Source organism: Microcaecilia unicolor, chromosome 13 (assembly GCF_901765095.1).
Source record: "Microcaecilia unicolor chromosome 13, aMicUni1.1, whole genome shotgun sequence".
Classification (NCBI taxonomy): domain Eukaryota; kingdom Metazoa; phylum Chordata; class Amphibia; order Gymnophiona; family Siphonopidae; genus Microcaecilia; species Microcaecilia unicolor.
Genome location: NC_044043.1, coordinates 69,122,068 through 69,138,228, shown reverse-complemented (window position 1 = coordinate 69,138,228; position 16,161 = coordinate 69,122,068). Strand labels below are relative to the sequence as shown.

At 46.2% G+C, this 16,161-nt stretch overlaps 1 protein-coding gene across 1 annotated transcript; it reads left to right on the top strand.

The window, feature by feature from the left end:
* Positions 1-6,058: 6,058 nt before the first annotated feature.
* RNF223 (ring finger protein 223) lies at positions 6,059-14,710 on the top strand. The gene is made up of 2 exons (XM_030222636.1): positions 6,059-6,203; positions 12,674-14,710. The coding sequence occupies exon 2, from the start codon at positions 12,678-12,680 to the stop codon at positions 13,356-13,358; it is 681 nt and encodes a 226-aa protein (XP_030078496.1). The 5' UTR covers positions 6,059-6,203; positions 12,674-12,677; the 3' UTR covers positions 13,359-14,710.
* The last annotated feature ends 1,451 nt before the right edge of the window (positions 14,711-16,161 follow it).

Genomic DNA, 16,161 nt, shown 5'->3' with positions numbered 1-16,161 from the left:
CCAAAAGAGTTATATCTTGCACCAAGTCCTGCCTTCCACTAAGGACTAGATCTAAAATTGTTCCCCTCTTGTCAGCTCCTCAACCGGTTGCTCCATGAAGCAGTCGTTTAATTGACAGGAAAGAGCATCTGAAGACGGGCGGGGGAAAAGGTCATATGCTATACAAATGTTAATAATAATAATAATAATATGCTGTCTAGACAGGATCGCCAGCTGTCCATGAAATATAAAGAGATCCTAAGGTGTATCAGAGCACTTTTTAAAGGCACCTCTGAAGAGGAAAGTTTTAAGGGCCACACAAAATTTGGCGTAATTGGTCAGGGAGCACAGAGGAATAGGCAGGGAATTCCATTGTGTAGGGGCCGTTGGTGCCACTCTGCAACTTTTGGTTTCCAGTCTGTAGCTTTGGATATACACAAACGTTTGTACATGAAAGAGGATCAGGTATGATTGTATGTGATGATCTTAAGGTGGCCAAACAGATAGAAAAGGCAATGGCAAAAGCTAGAAGGATGTTTGGGAGCATAGGGAGAGGAATGGCCAGTAGGAAAAAAAAAAAAGTGATAATACGCTTATAAAAGACTCTGGTGAGACCTCATTTAGAATATTGTGTACAATTCTGGAGACCACACCTTCAAAAAGATGTAGACAGGACGGAATCGGTCCAGAGAGTGGCTAAAGTATATGCAGCCGGTGCCACTCCTTGTGTGTGTGTGTGACTAGCAAGTTAGTTTTAACATGTTTTCTTGTAAAATAGTTCCCACCATACCTGCCGCCAAATACACGTATTTTTTGTGAACTTAGATGTATTTTACAAAAGGCTCTGGGGTCATTGTGCCTTTGGCAAAAGAAAATTTTGCAGATTTTGAATTTCTGACCGTGATGCCTTATACAAAATTGGGCTTACCATCCTCACTTTTCTGCGTTATTCCTTATACCTGTTCTTAGATTTACAAACTGTATTCCAGACTCTTTCCACTGCCCACAAAGCTTCTGACCCAAACTCCCAGGTGGGATGCCTAAGATATCAGTGGATGGCTTGGAGTCCCCATGGTTTTAGGGCTTCAGCATGCAGCAGTACTTTTTACCATTCAACTTTGCAAAAGTTTTTAAAGGGAGAGTGCAGCATATTTTCATTTTGACAACTGCCTAAGGAAAAAATCCCCACAGACACTTATACCTGCTTTTTCTGTAGATATGTGACCATCTCTTGGAAAAGCTAATTAAAGCTGTGGATACAAAGTGTTGCAAATGGCTGATTTTCATGACATAGTAACATAGTAGATGACGGCAGAAAAAGACCTGCATGGTCCATCCAGTATGCCCAACAAGATAAACTCACATGTGCTACTTTTTGTGTATACCTTACCTTGATTTGTACCTGTCCTTTTCAGGGCACAGACCGTATAAGTCTGCCCAGCACTATCGCCGCCTCCCACCACCGGCTCTGGCACAGACCGTATAAGTCTGCCCAGCACTATCCCCGCCTCCCGCCACCAGCTCTGCCACCCAATCTCGGCTAAGCTCCTTAGGATGCATTCCTTCTGAACAGGATTCCTTTATGTTTATCCCACTCGTGCTTGAATTCTGTTACCGTTTTCATTTCCACCATCTCCCGCGGGAGGGCATTCCAAGCATCCACTACTCTCTCCATTAAAAAATACTTCCTGACATTTTTCCTGAGTCTGCCCCCCTTCAATCTCATTTCATGTCCTCTCGTTCTACCTCCTTCGCATCTCCGGAAAAGGTTCGTTTGCGGATTAATACTTTTCAAATATTTGAACGTCTGTATCATATCACCCCTGTTTCTCCTTTCTTCCAGAGTATACATGTTCAGGCCATCAAGTCTCTCCTCATACATCTTGTAACGCAATTCCCTTACCATTCTCGTAGCTTTTCTTTGCACCGCTTCAATTCTTTTTACATCCTTTGCAAGGTACGGCCCAAGAACAGTCACATGTTTTAGCTTCTGTACCTTTTTAAGGGGTCCTTTTACAAAGGCGCACTAGCAGTTTTAGGGCACGCTAATCATTAGTGCATGGAAAATGCTAGCAACCAGGGCCGGTCTTAGCAAGTACGGGGCCCTATGCAGACCAATTTGGTGGGGCCCCATCCTAGCCCCGCCTACCCTAGCCCTGCTCCCACCCTGGCTCCGCCCCCACCCTAGCTCCACCCCATTGATAAGATTATTCCATTTTTAGAACATTTTTTTATTTACAAAATTTCAAATAAAGACAAACGAAGCTAAACTTGTACATAAAAAAAACTGATTGAAATAATAAGCACAATGCTATCATGAAACCTCCCCTCCCCAGAAATTATTCAGTTCAAGTCCACTACAATTAGTAGCGGACCCAAGCCGGGGGTGGATGCCACGCCGGTGGTGGCGGGAGCGGAGTGGCCGAGCCGCGGGAATGGGGATCATCTCAGGCAACTAAGGCGAGCAGTGGCGGAGGTCGGAGCGGAGGCACGAGTGAGGCAGAGTTGAGGCGCTGTGCGGGGCCCCCTTAGGCGCACCATGCGGGGCCCCCTTAGGCGCGGGGCCCTATGCGGTCGCCTTGGTCGCCTCTGCCTAAGACCGGCCCTGCTAGCAACATCCATAGAAATATATGGGCGACTCTAACATTTAGCGTGTGCTTATCTTTAGCGTGCGTTAAAAATGCTAGCGTGCCTTTGTCAAAGGACCCCTAATTTTTTCACATAAAAGGATGGGGTTTGAACTGTTGTATTACAAATTGTTTGCTCTAATAGAATTAATTAAAATCTCATGTTTTGTTTCTGGCGGCTTTAGTCATGTTTTCCTAGAGACAGTCACATATTTTTAATTCTAAATATTTAAAAAATACAAAATGATGCAAGTTGTTTTGGTCCTTCCGATCTCATCCTCAGGAAACTCCTCTCGTAAATGCAGTTCAAAGTGTTCAGTTTAGTGGAACTGCGCATACACTTTTACCTGTTATGAGCTGGGAGATTTTCACAGTAGACGACTCCTCAAGTACAACCCTTTGTATTTATGGCAATGCCTTTGAAAATTACTCTTCCTATATAGATATATAGATAGGCCCGATAGTCAACCAGAAGTGGATATTAAACCTGGATTTTCAATGTTGGGCCATTTCCAGCAGCTGGCATTGAATATCGGGGGTATTTTTAACCGCTAAAAAGATAACCAGTTAAGCCAATATTCAGTGTTAAACAGTTAACTTTTTAGCGGTTAAAAATAGGCCTGTTATTTATGCGGCCTATTTTAATAGCTAAACATAGCTGGTTAAGCACTGACTATCCACACCTAATCGACTATATACCAGTCACGCAATTTAGATGGTTAGCAGCTAGCCGCTAACCACGGATATTTAACAAGAGATAACTGGTTATTTCCTGCTGAATACCTACAATTAGGTTCCGATATGCTATTTAACCGATCAACGGCTGAGTCTGGCCGGTTAAACAGCTTTAAATAGTGGGCAGATAGATCCCAGAACAGAATGAACTAAGGCACCAAACACAGGCCAGGTTCACCTTTTCTTTGATTATTTCAAGCCATTGTTGTAAATGAACCCACCAAGCATGGGGTCCACCTTAGATTTAGGAATGGCGCAAGTGGGTCCCCTTTCTTCTTTGAGTCCCCCCTCCTGCACTGTATCTGATTGTAATTTGTCTTGAATTACTGAGAAAGCCATGAGCTGAGTCTGATCCAAATCTGCTGTAGAGGCAGCTTGAGGTTTATTCACTCCACTGACACAAAGCATTTCCATCAGCATTGAAAAGTAGCCCTAAATTCTGCCTGCCAGTTTCCTATGGGCCCATGTGAATTTTTTCTTCTTATTCCTGCCCTTCCCTTCACACTCAAAAACAATGAACACTATCAATTACCCTATGGTAGATCACCAAAAAACTCAGGGCTGGGCCACCTGATGTGGAGAGTGAGCCTTCCATGGCTGGGGCGGCTGGAACAGGTTCAGTGGAACACCTAGCCAGATATTACGAGGAAGAACCTATCTCTGATCCACCAAAGTGCCCTGGGCCACCTGTCCCATGATCTGAGGGCCATCACATGCTAATCTTGGAAAGGTGACTCAAATAATGATAGATGGCAGTGATTTCTAGGCAAGCGTTTGCACCAGAATCTCCACAGAGGTGGTAAAACATTTGTTGAAGACATGGTTCCCCCTTTCTGGTGCCAGGTCACAGCTGAAATACGGCCAAGGAGTTTCAAGAAACCAAGGGGTCCTTTTACTAAGACGTGCCGAGAAATGTCCTGCGCTGGCTTAGGCGCATGTTTTGGACGCGCGCAGGTCCATATTTCAGTGCACCTGGGGAAAAAAGGCCCTTTTTTGTGCTCAAAAATGGATGTGTAGCAAAATCAAAACCAGCGCGCGTCCATTTTCGGCCTGAGATCTCCGCAGTGAATATGCGTGAACTCTATTTGTATTCATTTGAAGCAGTACATGCAAATCAATCTCATGCATATTCATTGTGGAAATCTTGAAAACCCAACAGGGTTGTAGCCCTCCAGGACCCTGGTTGCCCACCCCTGGTCTAGGGAGAATCAGGAGGTTCTGTGGAAAGATGCTTACACTGCTGATGCTCCTGCTGTACCCTTTCTCCGCTGAGAGAAAGAGAGTGATGTTTGGCTTTGGATTTTGGATATTAGATTTTAATTACTTGCACGTTCCAAATCCGAGCGCGTGAGTTACAGTCAGAATCATGTGTTATTTCCCTGCAGTGCAGTACCAAGGGCTGTGCAAACAGCGTGGCTGCTGGCTACACAGGGTGCAAATATGGGGAAGGGGGGTGCAAAAATTGCTGCTCAGCCCTCCATCCCCTCTCATTGGCAATGGCAAAGTGGGCAGAATGGAGGCACCAGTGGGTGAATCACACGGCACAACTATAGATCAGTATGGTCATGCATCCTTGTCCCACTTGTCTTGTACCTTGGGGAGGGGGGCAGTTAATAGGCTCAACAGTGTACTGTTTTTTTTGTTACATTTGTACCTGGTGCTTTCCCACTCATGGAAGGCTCAATGCAGCTTACATGGGGCAATGGAGGGTTAAGTGACTTGCCCAGAGTCACAAGGAGCTGCCTGTGCCACTAGCAACATTCCATGTAGAAGTTGGCCCTTGCAGATCACCAATGTGGCCGCGCAGGCTTCTGCGAGTCTGACGTCCTGCACGTACGTGCAGGACGTCAGACTCACAGAAACAGAAGCCTGCGCAGCCTTCTACATGGAATGTTGCTAGTGGAATAGCAACATTCCAGGTAGAATCTCCAATAGTATCTATTTTATTTTTGTTACGTTTGTACCCTGCGCTTTCCCACTCATGGCAGGCTCAATGCGGCTTACATGGGGCAATGGAGGGTTAAGTGACTTGCCCAGAGTCACAAGGAGCTGCCTGTGCCACTAGCAACATTCCATGTAGAAGTCGGCCCTTGCAGATCACCAATGTGGCCGCGCAGGCTTCTGCGAGTCTGACGTCCTGCACGTACGTGCAGGACGTCAGACTCACAGAAACAGAAGCCTGCGCAGCCTTCTACATGGAATGTTGCTAGTGGAATAGCAACATTCCAGGTAGAATCTCCAATAGTATCTATTTTATTTTTGTTACGTTTGTACCCTGCGCTTTCCCACTCATGGCAGGCTCAATGCGGCTTACATGGGGTAATGGAGGGTTAAGTGACTTGCCGAGAGTCACAAGGAGCTGCCTGTGCCTGAAGTGGGAATTGAACTCAGTTTCCCAGGACCAAAGTCCACCACCCTAACCACTATGCCACTCCTCCACCCCACTTAGTCTGTTCACAGAATAAGTCCTATTTCAAAGGATAAAATCCAAATGCTTCTTTATAAACCAGTGTGGCCCAAGTTTCTAGCTAATAAAAAGTTCCTAGAACTGCTTGCAGTCGGTTGGCTCCTAGAAAAGGCAAAGCCACCCCCTTGTGGTGAAGTAGCAGTCTGAAAAGAAGGCTCAGTACCTTACAGGTGCGTCACCTGAAGGAGGCTGCAGCATATAAAAGCACCTGCCACAGCAGCCAGCTGCCAGTACTACAGGTTAACCCGGCCAAGCAGGACTGCACTACTTTTCAAGGCCAACTGCAGCGGGAACTCGGAAGCTTTCCAAGCTCTGTGCATCGTGGCATCACAACATGTCAAGCACCTGGAGCAGCCCAGGCCCCAAGTGAAAAGACACTGACCCGGTCCAAACAGGTAAGGGTAGCAATGCACTGCGCTGGTTTCAATTACTCGAACAATTCGGCTTCTGTGGATTCTTAACTTAAATGGATGTAGGAGAAAAAAAATAGTGCCTGCATTGGTATAATGTAGTAGCCACTGGGCACAGCGTCCTTAAGAATTAACTATAAACAAAGAGGCAGGACAGATACAGCAGAAAGACCGAAAGAATCCGGGACTCTACAGCTCCAGCATCCCCAGCCATTGAAAACTGCACCACTCTGAGGAAACCCTGCCTCTAGGGACCAAACTTTTCTCTTAAAGAGAAAATGTGACTAAAAACCAAAACAAAGCCATTCAAACTTAAATTCCCAAAGGAGCCAGGGAGAGAGCCCTGGATCCGATCACTAATCCGGGACAAGAGTGCGGGATGCCACAAAACACCGAAACTAGCCCGCGCCGCAGATTGCCAGGTGCATCAAAATGTCCAGGGGATTTTTTTTTAAACTACATCTAACCTTGGATTATACAATTCGAGAAAACAACTCACAGAGTTTTTTTTTAGTATTAGGAGCCAACCTCGCGCCACATTAAAACAGCCTGTCCTCCAGGACCCCAGGTTTTAGCATTCCTTATCTTGAGGATTAATCTCAGATGGGCTGCAGTGGTAAAGGCAGCCCCTATCCACGACCCCTCGATCGCAGGCTGCAACTTGCATTGCGTTTGGCTCCCCAATTCATTTTGAAAAGTCCTTAGTGAGCACCATATCCAGACGTGACTTCGGTTGATCTCCCCATTTCAGTGTGCTTGGCAACTTTTATTGCGTCCAGTAACGTTTAGGTGAGACTTAATTAAAAGTGTCCCGGCATTCCGCAAGCGACATAAGTGATGTGAAATGTCGATAACTATTTTAAGAAGTTGTTGGGAGACAAATATCCTAATGTATGAACATTGTTTCCAAATGTAAGATACAGTGATTCAGGAAATAAAAGGGCTGGATGCCAAATAGCAGCCCATGAGAAGAGAGAATTATTTGGCTGGAGCATTCACAGCTAGTAGTTTGTAAATAAAGATGCAGCGCACTTCCAGGAACAAAAAGTGACCCAAAAGTGGGCGTGACAGAGATCAATGAGGATTTAAGGGAGGACTAACTAAGCCCCTTTCTGTTGTAGAACCGCATTACTCTGTATATTCACACGCTGTGGCAAAGCGGAGTCTTGTGCCTCAGCACCCCCCCCCCCCCCCACACACACACACACACCATCCACCCCACCACAAAAGATCAGCCAATAAAAACTTATAATCTGATCGATCAGCAACCCATCGCCAACTTTTCTGCATCACAGCGGTAGCGTCTGAGCAGCTGGGTGGGAGTTTTCAGAAAAGGTTAATATTAAATATCCCCTCGCAGATAAAAGAAATGATTAGGCAAGGAGGGAAGGCTGGAAAGAATGATTTGCATGTTTACAAAAACAGCTGGAGAAGTTTGCTCATTGTGCTCTGCTTAATCTTAAACCTGCCATTTGCCTGTTGGGGTGGGGAGGGGGGAGGGTGGCTTGCTATGCAGAACAGAACCGGAACCAATGAATGGGTCACTGTAAAATGCTATGGCAAGAAGTTAAGGCATAATAACATCAGTAGTTGTTACGGCATATCTGAAGGATAGAATAGTTTAAGGCCTTGAAACCAGTCAGCTACAGGATCTCAAGCAGCATGGTTTCCACCAGAGGAAAATGGTGCCAAATTTGATTGATTTTCTTTGAAAAATCACAGATGATTAGTGAGGAAATGAGATAGATAGTGTGAAGAAGGGAAAGTGACCAGTGGGGTACAGAGATCAATGTCAAGTCCAGTCCTCTTCAATGTTTTTGTAAGTGACACTAGGGACAGGTGAGGAGGGAACATGTGTGCCTGTTTGCAGATGATAGGAATATTGGCAACAGAGTAGATCTGCAAGAGAGGTTAATTAAGATGAGAGATGGCTTTAAAAGCTGGATAAATGGCCAGAGGTCTGGCAAATACATTATAACCAAACTTTCCGAAATCATTCATCTGGGATATAGAAATCCAAGGACCAAATTGTTTTTGTTCTGAAGAATATGGGATTGTGGATTTGATATACCTCCTTTCTGTGGTACAATCTAAAGTATTTTACATATATGCAGGTACTCTCTCTGGCCCCAGTGGGCTCACAATCTTAGTTTTGTACCTGGGGCAATGAAGGGGTTAAGTGATTTGCCCAGAGTTGCAGAGAACTGCACAGGGAATTGAGCCAGGGTCCCCCAGGCTCCCAATCCACTGCACTAACCATTAGGCCACTCCTCCACACCTAAGGGAAGAACTATCAGTCACCAATCCCCATACAACAAGAGACCTGAGGGTCCTTATCTCTGATGACCTAAGGGCAGGCAGTCAGCATGACAAAGCAATTTGGGAAAGCCTGAAGTAGATCGGGTCCATAAAGACAGGTTCCAGTAGAAGGAAGAGGGAAGTAATGTTACTCTATGCAGATCTCGGGGAAAATCCCACAGTGTACAATTCTGTACAAAAGGACAATGAAAAACAAATAAAAGGATTTCATAGAACCAGAAAATTACAGACTGAAGGAGATAAAGATGTTCCATCACAAAAAATGAAGGGATAGAGAAGATAAAAGTATTCAACTATCTAGTAAACTTCAATCAAATTCCAGAAGATTCCAGCTCAAGAGGAAGGGGTCACAGTTGAAACTGGAGGGAGGGAGTCTCTAAAGAAAGTGTAAGAAACCTCTTTTTTTTCACTGAGATCGTAGTGACCACTTGGAAGAGACTGCCAGCAGGAGTTATAGGGGCCATAACCATAGCATAATTCAAGGCACCTTAGTGACGGGGGGGGGGGGGGGTGGAGGGAGAAGGTCATAGATAGAAGACACACAGAAGGCCCAGGTTCAAATCCCACAGTGGCTCTTTGTGGCCCTGGTCAAGTCATTTAACCCTCCAGTGCCTTGGGATGGCTGGGGACAGTGCTGGCAACCTACCCCACTCAAGGCCTGCCATGGACACCATCACAAGTCTGATACCTGGGTGCAGAGGGAGTAACAACAGCAACAAATGGGCAGACTAGTTGGACCAAGTGGTCTGTTCCCCTGCCAACATCTTCTAAGGTCCTATGTTAATTAACAAAAGCTTTACTGGATTGGCACATATGGAACACTCGTCCACTGGTCTAGACTCAAATGCTGGGTGCAGCCACTTGAGATGCCATTAAGAAATTTACACAGAACATAAGTGAATTCAGTGCCATTTCCTGTCCCTGATACACTAGGAGTGATAATGCTTAAGTGCACACTTTCCACTGCCATTCCAAAGCATTGTGGGATTTGTAGTCCCACTCTTTCTAGCACTAGAAGTAGATTACAGATACTAAGAATGCCTTGGGCTGGAAATTAAGGCAGCTGCAATTTCTCAGTGTTCCTGATGTCACCTCAAAGTAAGACCCCACCTAAAGACCAAAGCATCCTGCCTTATCTCAGAGCCTCTCTGGACGTTATTCTGTGAGACTCACAAACCTCTGATTCCTTCCTAGGCTTTGTCTCATCATAGCTCTGCCTGCTTATCTCTATTAAAAGAACTTGTATGTGGGACTAAGATGGAAATAGTGAAGCTTCTCCCAGTTTATATCTGTGACAAACATTTCTTTAAAAGCAGACTGAATAGAGGAGTAGTTTATTGGTTAGAGAGCCCTAGGCTGACAATCAGAGAAATATGGGGTTCAAATCCCACTGCTGCTCCTTGTGATCTTAGTCAAATCATTTAGCAGTCCTTTTACAAAGTGGCCTTAGTACACCCACCGTTGCACAGATTTTTCCCACACACTAAGGTCAATTTTTACTACGGCAGTAAAATGGCCAATTTTTCCAACTTTTGTATAAATGCTTATGTTGCCATTCGTATGCGGGCCATTAAATTAGCATGTGTGTACTTACCGACACTTATTTTGTAGACGGTAGTGCTAATCCTGTGCTAACCAGTTAGCACGCGGTAATGTAGCTGCGCTAACTGAATAACGCAGGAATACCCAGTCTTTGCCCATAGACATGCCCTCTCCAACAAAAATGTTGTTATTTTTACACACACAGCTAGTACACACAGATTTAGAACTGAGTGTGTCCCATGGTAAACCATTTTAAGCTGCGGCTTAGTCAAAGCTCTCCATGGACATGGAAGTGCCTAGTTCAGCTGACCATGAGCTACACTAGGTACCAGCGGTTAGCATATCTGGGTTTAAAAAAGGCTTGAACAAATTTAAGGAGGAAAAGTCCATAGTCTGTTGTTGAGACAGACGTGGGAAGCAACTGCTTGCCCTGGGATTTGTAGTATGGAGTGTTGCCACAATTTGGGTTTCTGCCAGGTACTTGTGACCTGGCTTGGCCACTGTTTGGAAAACGGGATACTGGGCTAGATGGACCATTGGTCTGACCCAGTATGGCTACTCTCATGTTCTTATGTACTCCTAAAAGAGGTGTGAACCATTTCTAAAATAATGTTCTGTATCTTATTGGATTTGTAAACAGTTATGTACCACTTTCTTGGAACTCTGTAAAGGAAGTTTTTCTTCCCCTGCATCAGTGCCAGGGCAAAGCATTTTTCCCAGTACTAGACACACTCCATTAATAATAATGCTTCTCCCTGCTGAGCAGTGTAGTAACAGTGAACTACATAGTCTGAGGTCCTTCAAGCCCTTTCACTTGTATCATCTTGCAGTCCTTTTAATCTCTTGCTCGTTGTGTGCTCTGCAGAAACCAAGCCCAGTTTTGATGTCAGGGGGAGCAGACCTTTTGTAAAATAGGCTGATTTTCATAGGCACCATTTCTTTCAAAATTAATTTTGGGGAGCGGCTGCTTCCCTTGCATCCCACTTAGCTACGTATCTGGTATTCTGTCTTGTTCTTTTTTTTCTAAAATTAGAATATGAAACTGATTGGTCCTGAAGGTGGTGCTTTCATGTCCCTGTGTTTAGTGTTCCTCTCTAAATCACATTTTGATTACCTGACAGGTGTAATTACACCTGCCCTCCCATCACCAGCCCTATCCTGGTACCTGAAACTACTTCTGTAGTGAGAGTAGAAAGAAAAAGAGAAAAACCTCTCCCAGCCCACTTTCAGAGCTGGAGGCTCAAAGGCTGAAGAACAAGAAACCAGCCGATTTACAAGGAAATAGATCAACTGGGTGTTTAAATATCAGATCATTAAAACACGGAAATACTGAGGAAGTTGAGTGGTAGAGAAGAAGGGAAGAGGAAGAAGGATGGCAAAGGGTGGAAAAAGGAAATACAAGGCCGGGTGGTGCAAAGCTATCAGTGCCATAGGCAACCTTGCCTTAGTGCCGTCATCCCTTCCCCCCCCCGGAATAGCAGGTGTGTGGCTGTGTGCATAGGCATTCCTCAGTCTTCCACATCATGCTGACCCTGGAGTACTGTGAGCAGATAAATAACCAATTTTCTCATGCTCAATTCCAAAGCTGGAGATTTCCGTCATATAAAAATGTGTATGTTTGTCTGGATCCGCATGCTTCACTTCATTCTTCCTTCCCTCTCTCTTCTCCTTCTTGCTCCAGTCTTCTCCCCCCCCCCCATGCACTCCTGTCTCTCTGTAGTCTTCAAGAGGATGAGATTGATGTCTATGGAAAAGTTACCACCAGCCATCAGCGTAAAGAGGTGTTTTCCCAGAAATAAAAGGCTTGCTATCTTTATCTCTTGTATTCATTCTTTCATAAACTAAACATTAACCCTGCAAAATTCCAAGGATACCAAATACGTTTCCTTATACTGGGGTGCGGACATCTCCCTCTGCTTGAAACACTTTTCAGGTTAGGACCAGATTTTAGCAATAAGCCCACACATCAACGAGGAAGCTCTCTGGGAATTTTGCCTGGGTGACCTGCACAAAAGGAAGTTAGTGCTAGTAAACATGACACAGCATCTCTAGGGATCCTCTGAGACCTTCTCCCTCCCACAGTCCATGTTGACTCTTGATAACCTTTAGATATTTATCAGGCATTTCAGGTAACAAGCCCAGCAGGAAAGGAAGCTGGTTTCACCTCTGTCTGCTATTATTAGAAATTGTGCAAGCTGTAATACTCCTATGTGTCAAAAGCTGTAAGGATACCTTTTAAAGTGATACACCTCCTCATCTCTGCTAGAAACTCACACAAACCTTTTCTTCTGGTTTGTGGCAATGGTTGAGGCAGCCTCTGAGTTCTGAAAAGTAGATGCCACACATTCCCCCAAATTAGACAGCAGGGACCAAACCGTTGCAGAAGCATTGTTATACAAAGATATGTTGGACTTTTTGATTTTCAAAAAAAGTCATCTTGAATTTATTTATAACAAATTTAGAATGTTGTTCCAATTCCACTCTACCACAAGTGCAAATGGTATTTTTGGTCCCCCCATTCCTAGTTAAGATTCTGAGAGTTTGCAGTTTTGATCCTTTGCTTAACCTTATCTTTCTTACCTCTTTTCATGTAGAACCATGGCTACTGCTACTACTGCTGCTCCTGAGGTGTGGCACACAGGAGCTGTGCCCATTGACCTGCAGAGACTGGAATCAAAGGATACCCAGCCTGAGTGCTCCATCTGCTTCAGCACTTATGACAACGTCTTCAAGACACCCAAGAGGCTGCAGTGCTCCCACACCTTCTGCCTGGAATGTGTGGCCCGGCTGGTAGCAGCGCTGCCCCCAGATCAGGCCACTGATCAGGTGCCCTGTCCTTTCTGCCGACAGCCCACCTCCATTCCCGAAGAGGGGGCTCCAGCCCTGCAAACCAGCCAGGAGATGTTGTCTACATTACCCACCCACCTCCAGCAGGAGGAGCCTGTCTGGATCGAAGGCAACAAGCTATGCTATAAGCAAATCTCAACCTCAGACCCTAGCATCGCTGAGATGTGCATCTGTTTGGATATTGGACTGAGCAAGGCAGACAGCCCAACAAGTCCACCTGTTGAGCACCGCAGGACAGGACTGAGGGGCTTCTGCTGTGGCTGCAGTGACTGGAAGCGCATTCTCCTCATTGCTGTCATGCTTCTCATACTTTTTTGTATCGTTCTGTGGCCTGTGCAATGTGTCATAAAGACGGGAAATCTGCGCTGCTTCTCGGCACCTAATCCCACTGTGTATCCACCTGTCCCAAGACATACCATGAGTACACATTAACCAGAGAGCTGCAGGCACTTGCTTTAAGGCTGGAAACAAACCAGAGTCTGCCATACTCTTAGGGGGCAATGATCACCCAAAGTGGTAATACCACAGGGCATATCTCATGCTCTGCCGATCAATGCATCTGAGCTCTGTTGAGTCTTTGGTATTTGTTCAGAAGTATTGGAGTTAGGCACTTGGCTCTAATACCAGTGTTTTGCTAAACGGAAGAAAGTGTCTTTCCCAATGAAGCTGCAGGGGTTGGAAATGCCAGCTCATTTCTGACGAAATCCTGATGAGAGTTCTGGAACATGGGAAGACAACGTGCTCCAGTTCAGAAGGAACTAGGGAGTCTGTCCTGGCTCTCTGTTTCTGCTTCAGAGCTTCTGAGGAGCTTCTCAATATAAACAAACTTTAAGACGGGAGGTGAAAAAACCAGGACAGTCTCGCCTGTGTCGCTTATAATCCATTTAATGTACAAACCTAGCACATGAGATAGATCTATGTGCCAGCATAAAAACCTTCAGATGGGCCATTCCACTCAGAAATTTGCAAGTTGCAAACATTAACATTTGAGTGATGTGGGGCATCATCAAAAAAGGGAAAATTCTAAAATGGAACTCTCGCCAGGAAAGATTCTGCAACGTGATAAATGATGGCTTCCGGAACTCTTGTTTACAGCAGGCAGGGTCTGGACAACTGGACTGTACCAGAGCATGCCAGTGATAAGATGGACAGTGAAGGGCACAAGAAGTGCTTGTTTCTCACAGAGTTTGTGAAGGTGTGATTACGAAAAAGTGGAAACAATCAACTTGTGCTCTTGCTTCTAGCTTTGATAGTGAAATGAGCACAAAGCACTTTAAAGAGAGACACAATAATACATGAAAAGGACCTATCAGAGATACCTAGATGGTACCTAGTGGCATGATGCCACACTTGAGGTTAAAGGTACTTGGTTAACCCGTTGGGCTTCCAGCTTCTGTGATTCAAACAGCAGGCGGACCTGGAGTTGTACAGAGACACGCAGTCTGCTTCAAAATATTTGTGCTTTTTGAAATGTGTTATATTTAAACAGAGCAACACCTTGCCTAGCTCACAGGATGGAATGGGGGGAGGGGAGGAGAATGTCTTCCATTCTACAGCTGCTTAATTTCCCCTTCAGTCTCTTCCCCTCCAGTCAAACCACATTTGCTCTTTCTGAACACACTGAGGGGGTCTTTTACTAAGCCCCGGTAGCGTTTTTAGGTTGCAGAAGAAATCAGCTGGCAGTAAACACCGAGAAGCCCATCAAACATATACATGACAAGTGACTGACTCACCTGCAAATGCGCAGTAGAGACTTCCCTCTCTGTCCCGCCCTCACGTCAAGACGTGATGACGTCAGAGGGCGGAACAGAGAGGGAAACGGAGGCTGCCACTGGAGCCTGGAGACGAAGGAACATCGCCGGCACACCAACCTCCACCCCCCCATCCCCAACGTCGCCGTCGCTCCCGCGCCTCTCACATCCGTGTGGAAGTGCTGCAAGCAGCAGCCGAGCGATCTGCTGCTGCCTGCAGCACTTTCACACGGAGGTGAGAAGCGCTCTCATGTCAGTGCAGGGGGCCCGGCATGGAGGGGGGAGGGAGCAGCGGCGAGGAGGGTAGCTGGACATGGGGGGAGAGAGCAGGGCAGAGAGGAGGGTTGCTGGACATGGGGGGAGGGGAGGATAAGGGGAAGAGGAGGGTTGCTAGATATGGAGGGAGGGCAGGGGAGAGAGGAGGGTCGGTGGACGGGGTGAGGCCAGGAGAGACAGGAGGGCTGCTGGACATGGGGGGAGGGCAGGGGAGAGAGCAGGGTTGCTAGACATGGATTGATGGAGGGGAGGGCAGGGGAGAGAGGAGGGTTGCTGGACATGGGGGGAGGGCATGGGAGAGAGCAGGGTTGGTGGACGGGGGGGGGGGCCAAGGGAAAGAGGAGGGTTGCTGGATATGGGGGGAGGGCAGGGGAGAGACAATGGTTGGTGGACGGGGGGAGGCCAGGGGATATAGGAGGGCTGCTGGACATGGGGGGGAGGGCAGGGGAGAGAGCAGAGTTGCTGGGCATGGATTGGGGAAGGGGAGGGCAGGGGAGAGAGGAGGTTTGCTGGACATGGATGGATGGATGGATGGATGGATGGAGGTGAGAATTATTACATTTTGCAAAACACAAATCTCGCCCGTTTTAACGGGCTTAACGGCTAGTAGGAATATAATGGGCACTCGGCATTTACTTCTGCAAGCTAAAAATGCTACCGTGGCTTAGTAAAAGAACCCCCCCCCCCCCCCCCCCCGAGAGCAGTGTAAGGTCAGATCCCTGCACAGTGTCTTGGAAAGAGGGTGCCAATTTCTGATTAACCCTTTCGAATCTGGCCTCATACCACTAAGAATGGCTTCTGTTCAGAAGTTTGTCAGCTGGATGGCAGATGGGATGGTGAAGATCCAATCCAGCACCCAGGACGAGCACAACCAATTCAAAAACTTTCCACTCCTTTCACAGTATTATTTCTAGTACACTAGAAGAACAGAAGAGAAACCCATTCTGAAATCAAATGACGAAGATAAACGAATGGAGTCCTGCAGCCTGTCTCTGTTATGGGGTGAGGGGGGGTTGACATATCTTTGGAGGAACATGGTCCTTTCCTCTTACTGCAGTTTTTAGGCATCAGTATTAAAGAATCAATGGACTATGTGGGATATCTTTTCATACATATCCTCCATGCTGGTTAGACAGGGGTTGGGTTATATACAAAAGTGAATTGCAGCCAAAGCCTCACTGGGCCTGGTGCTGATGGCAGGCACTTGT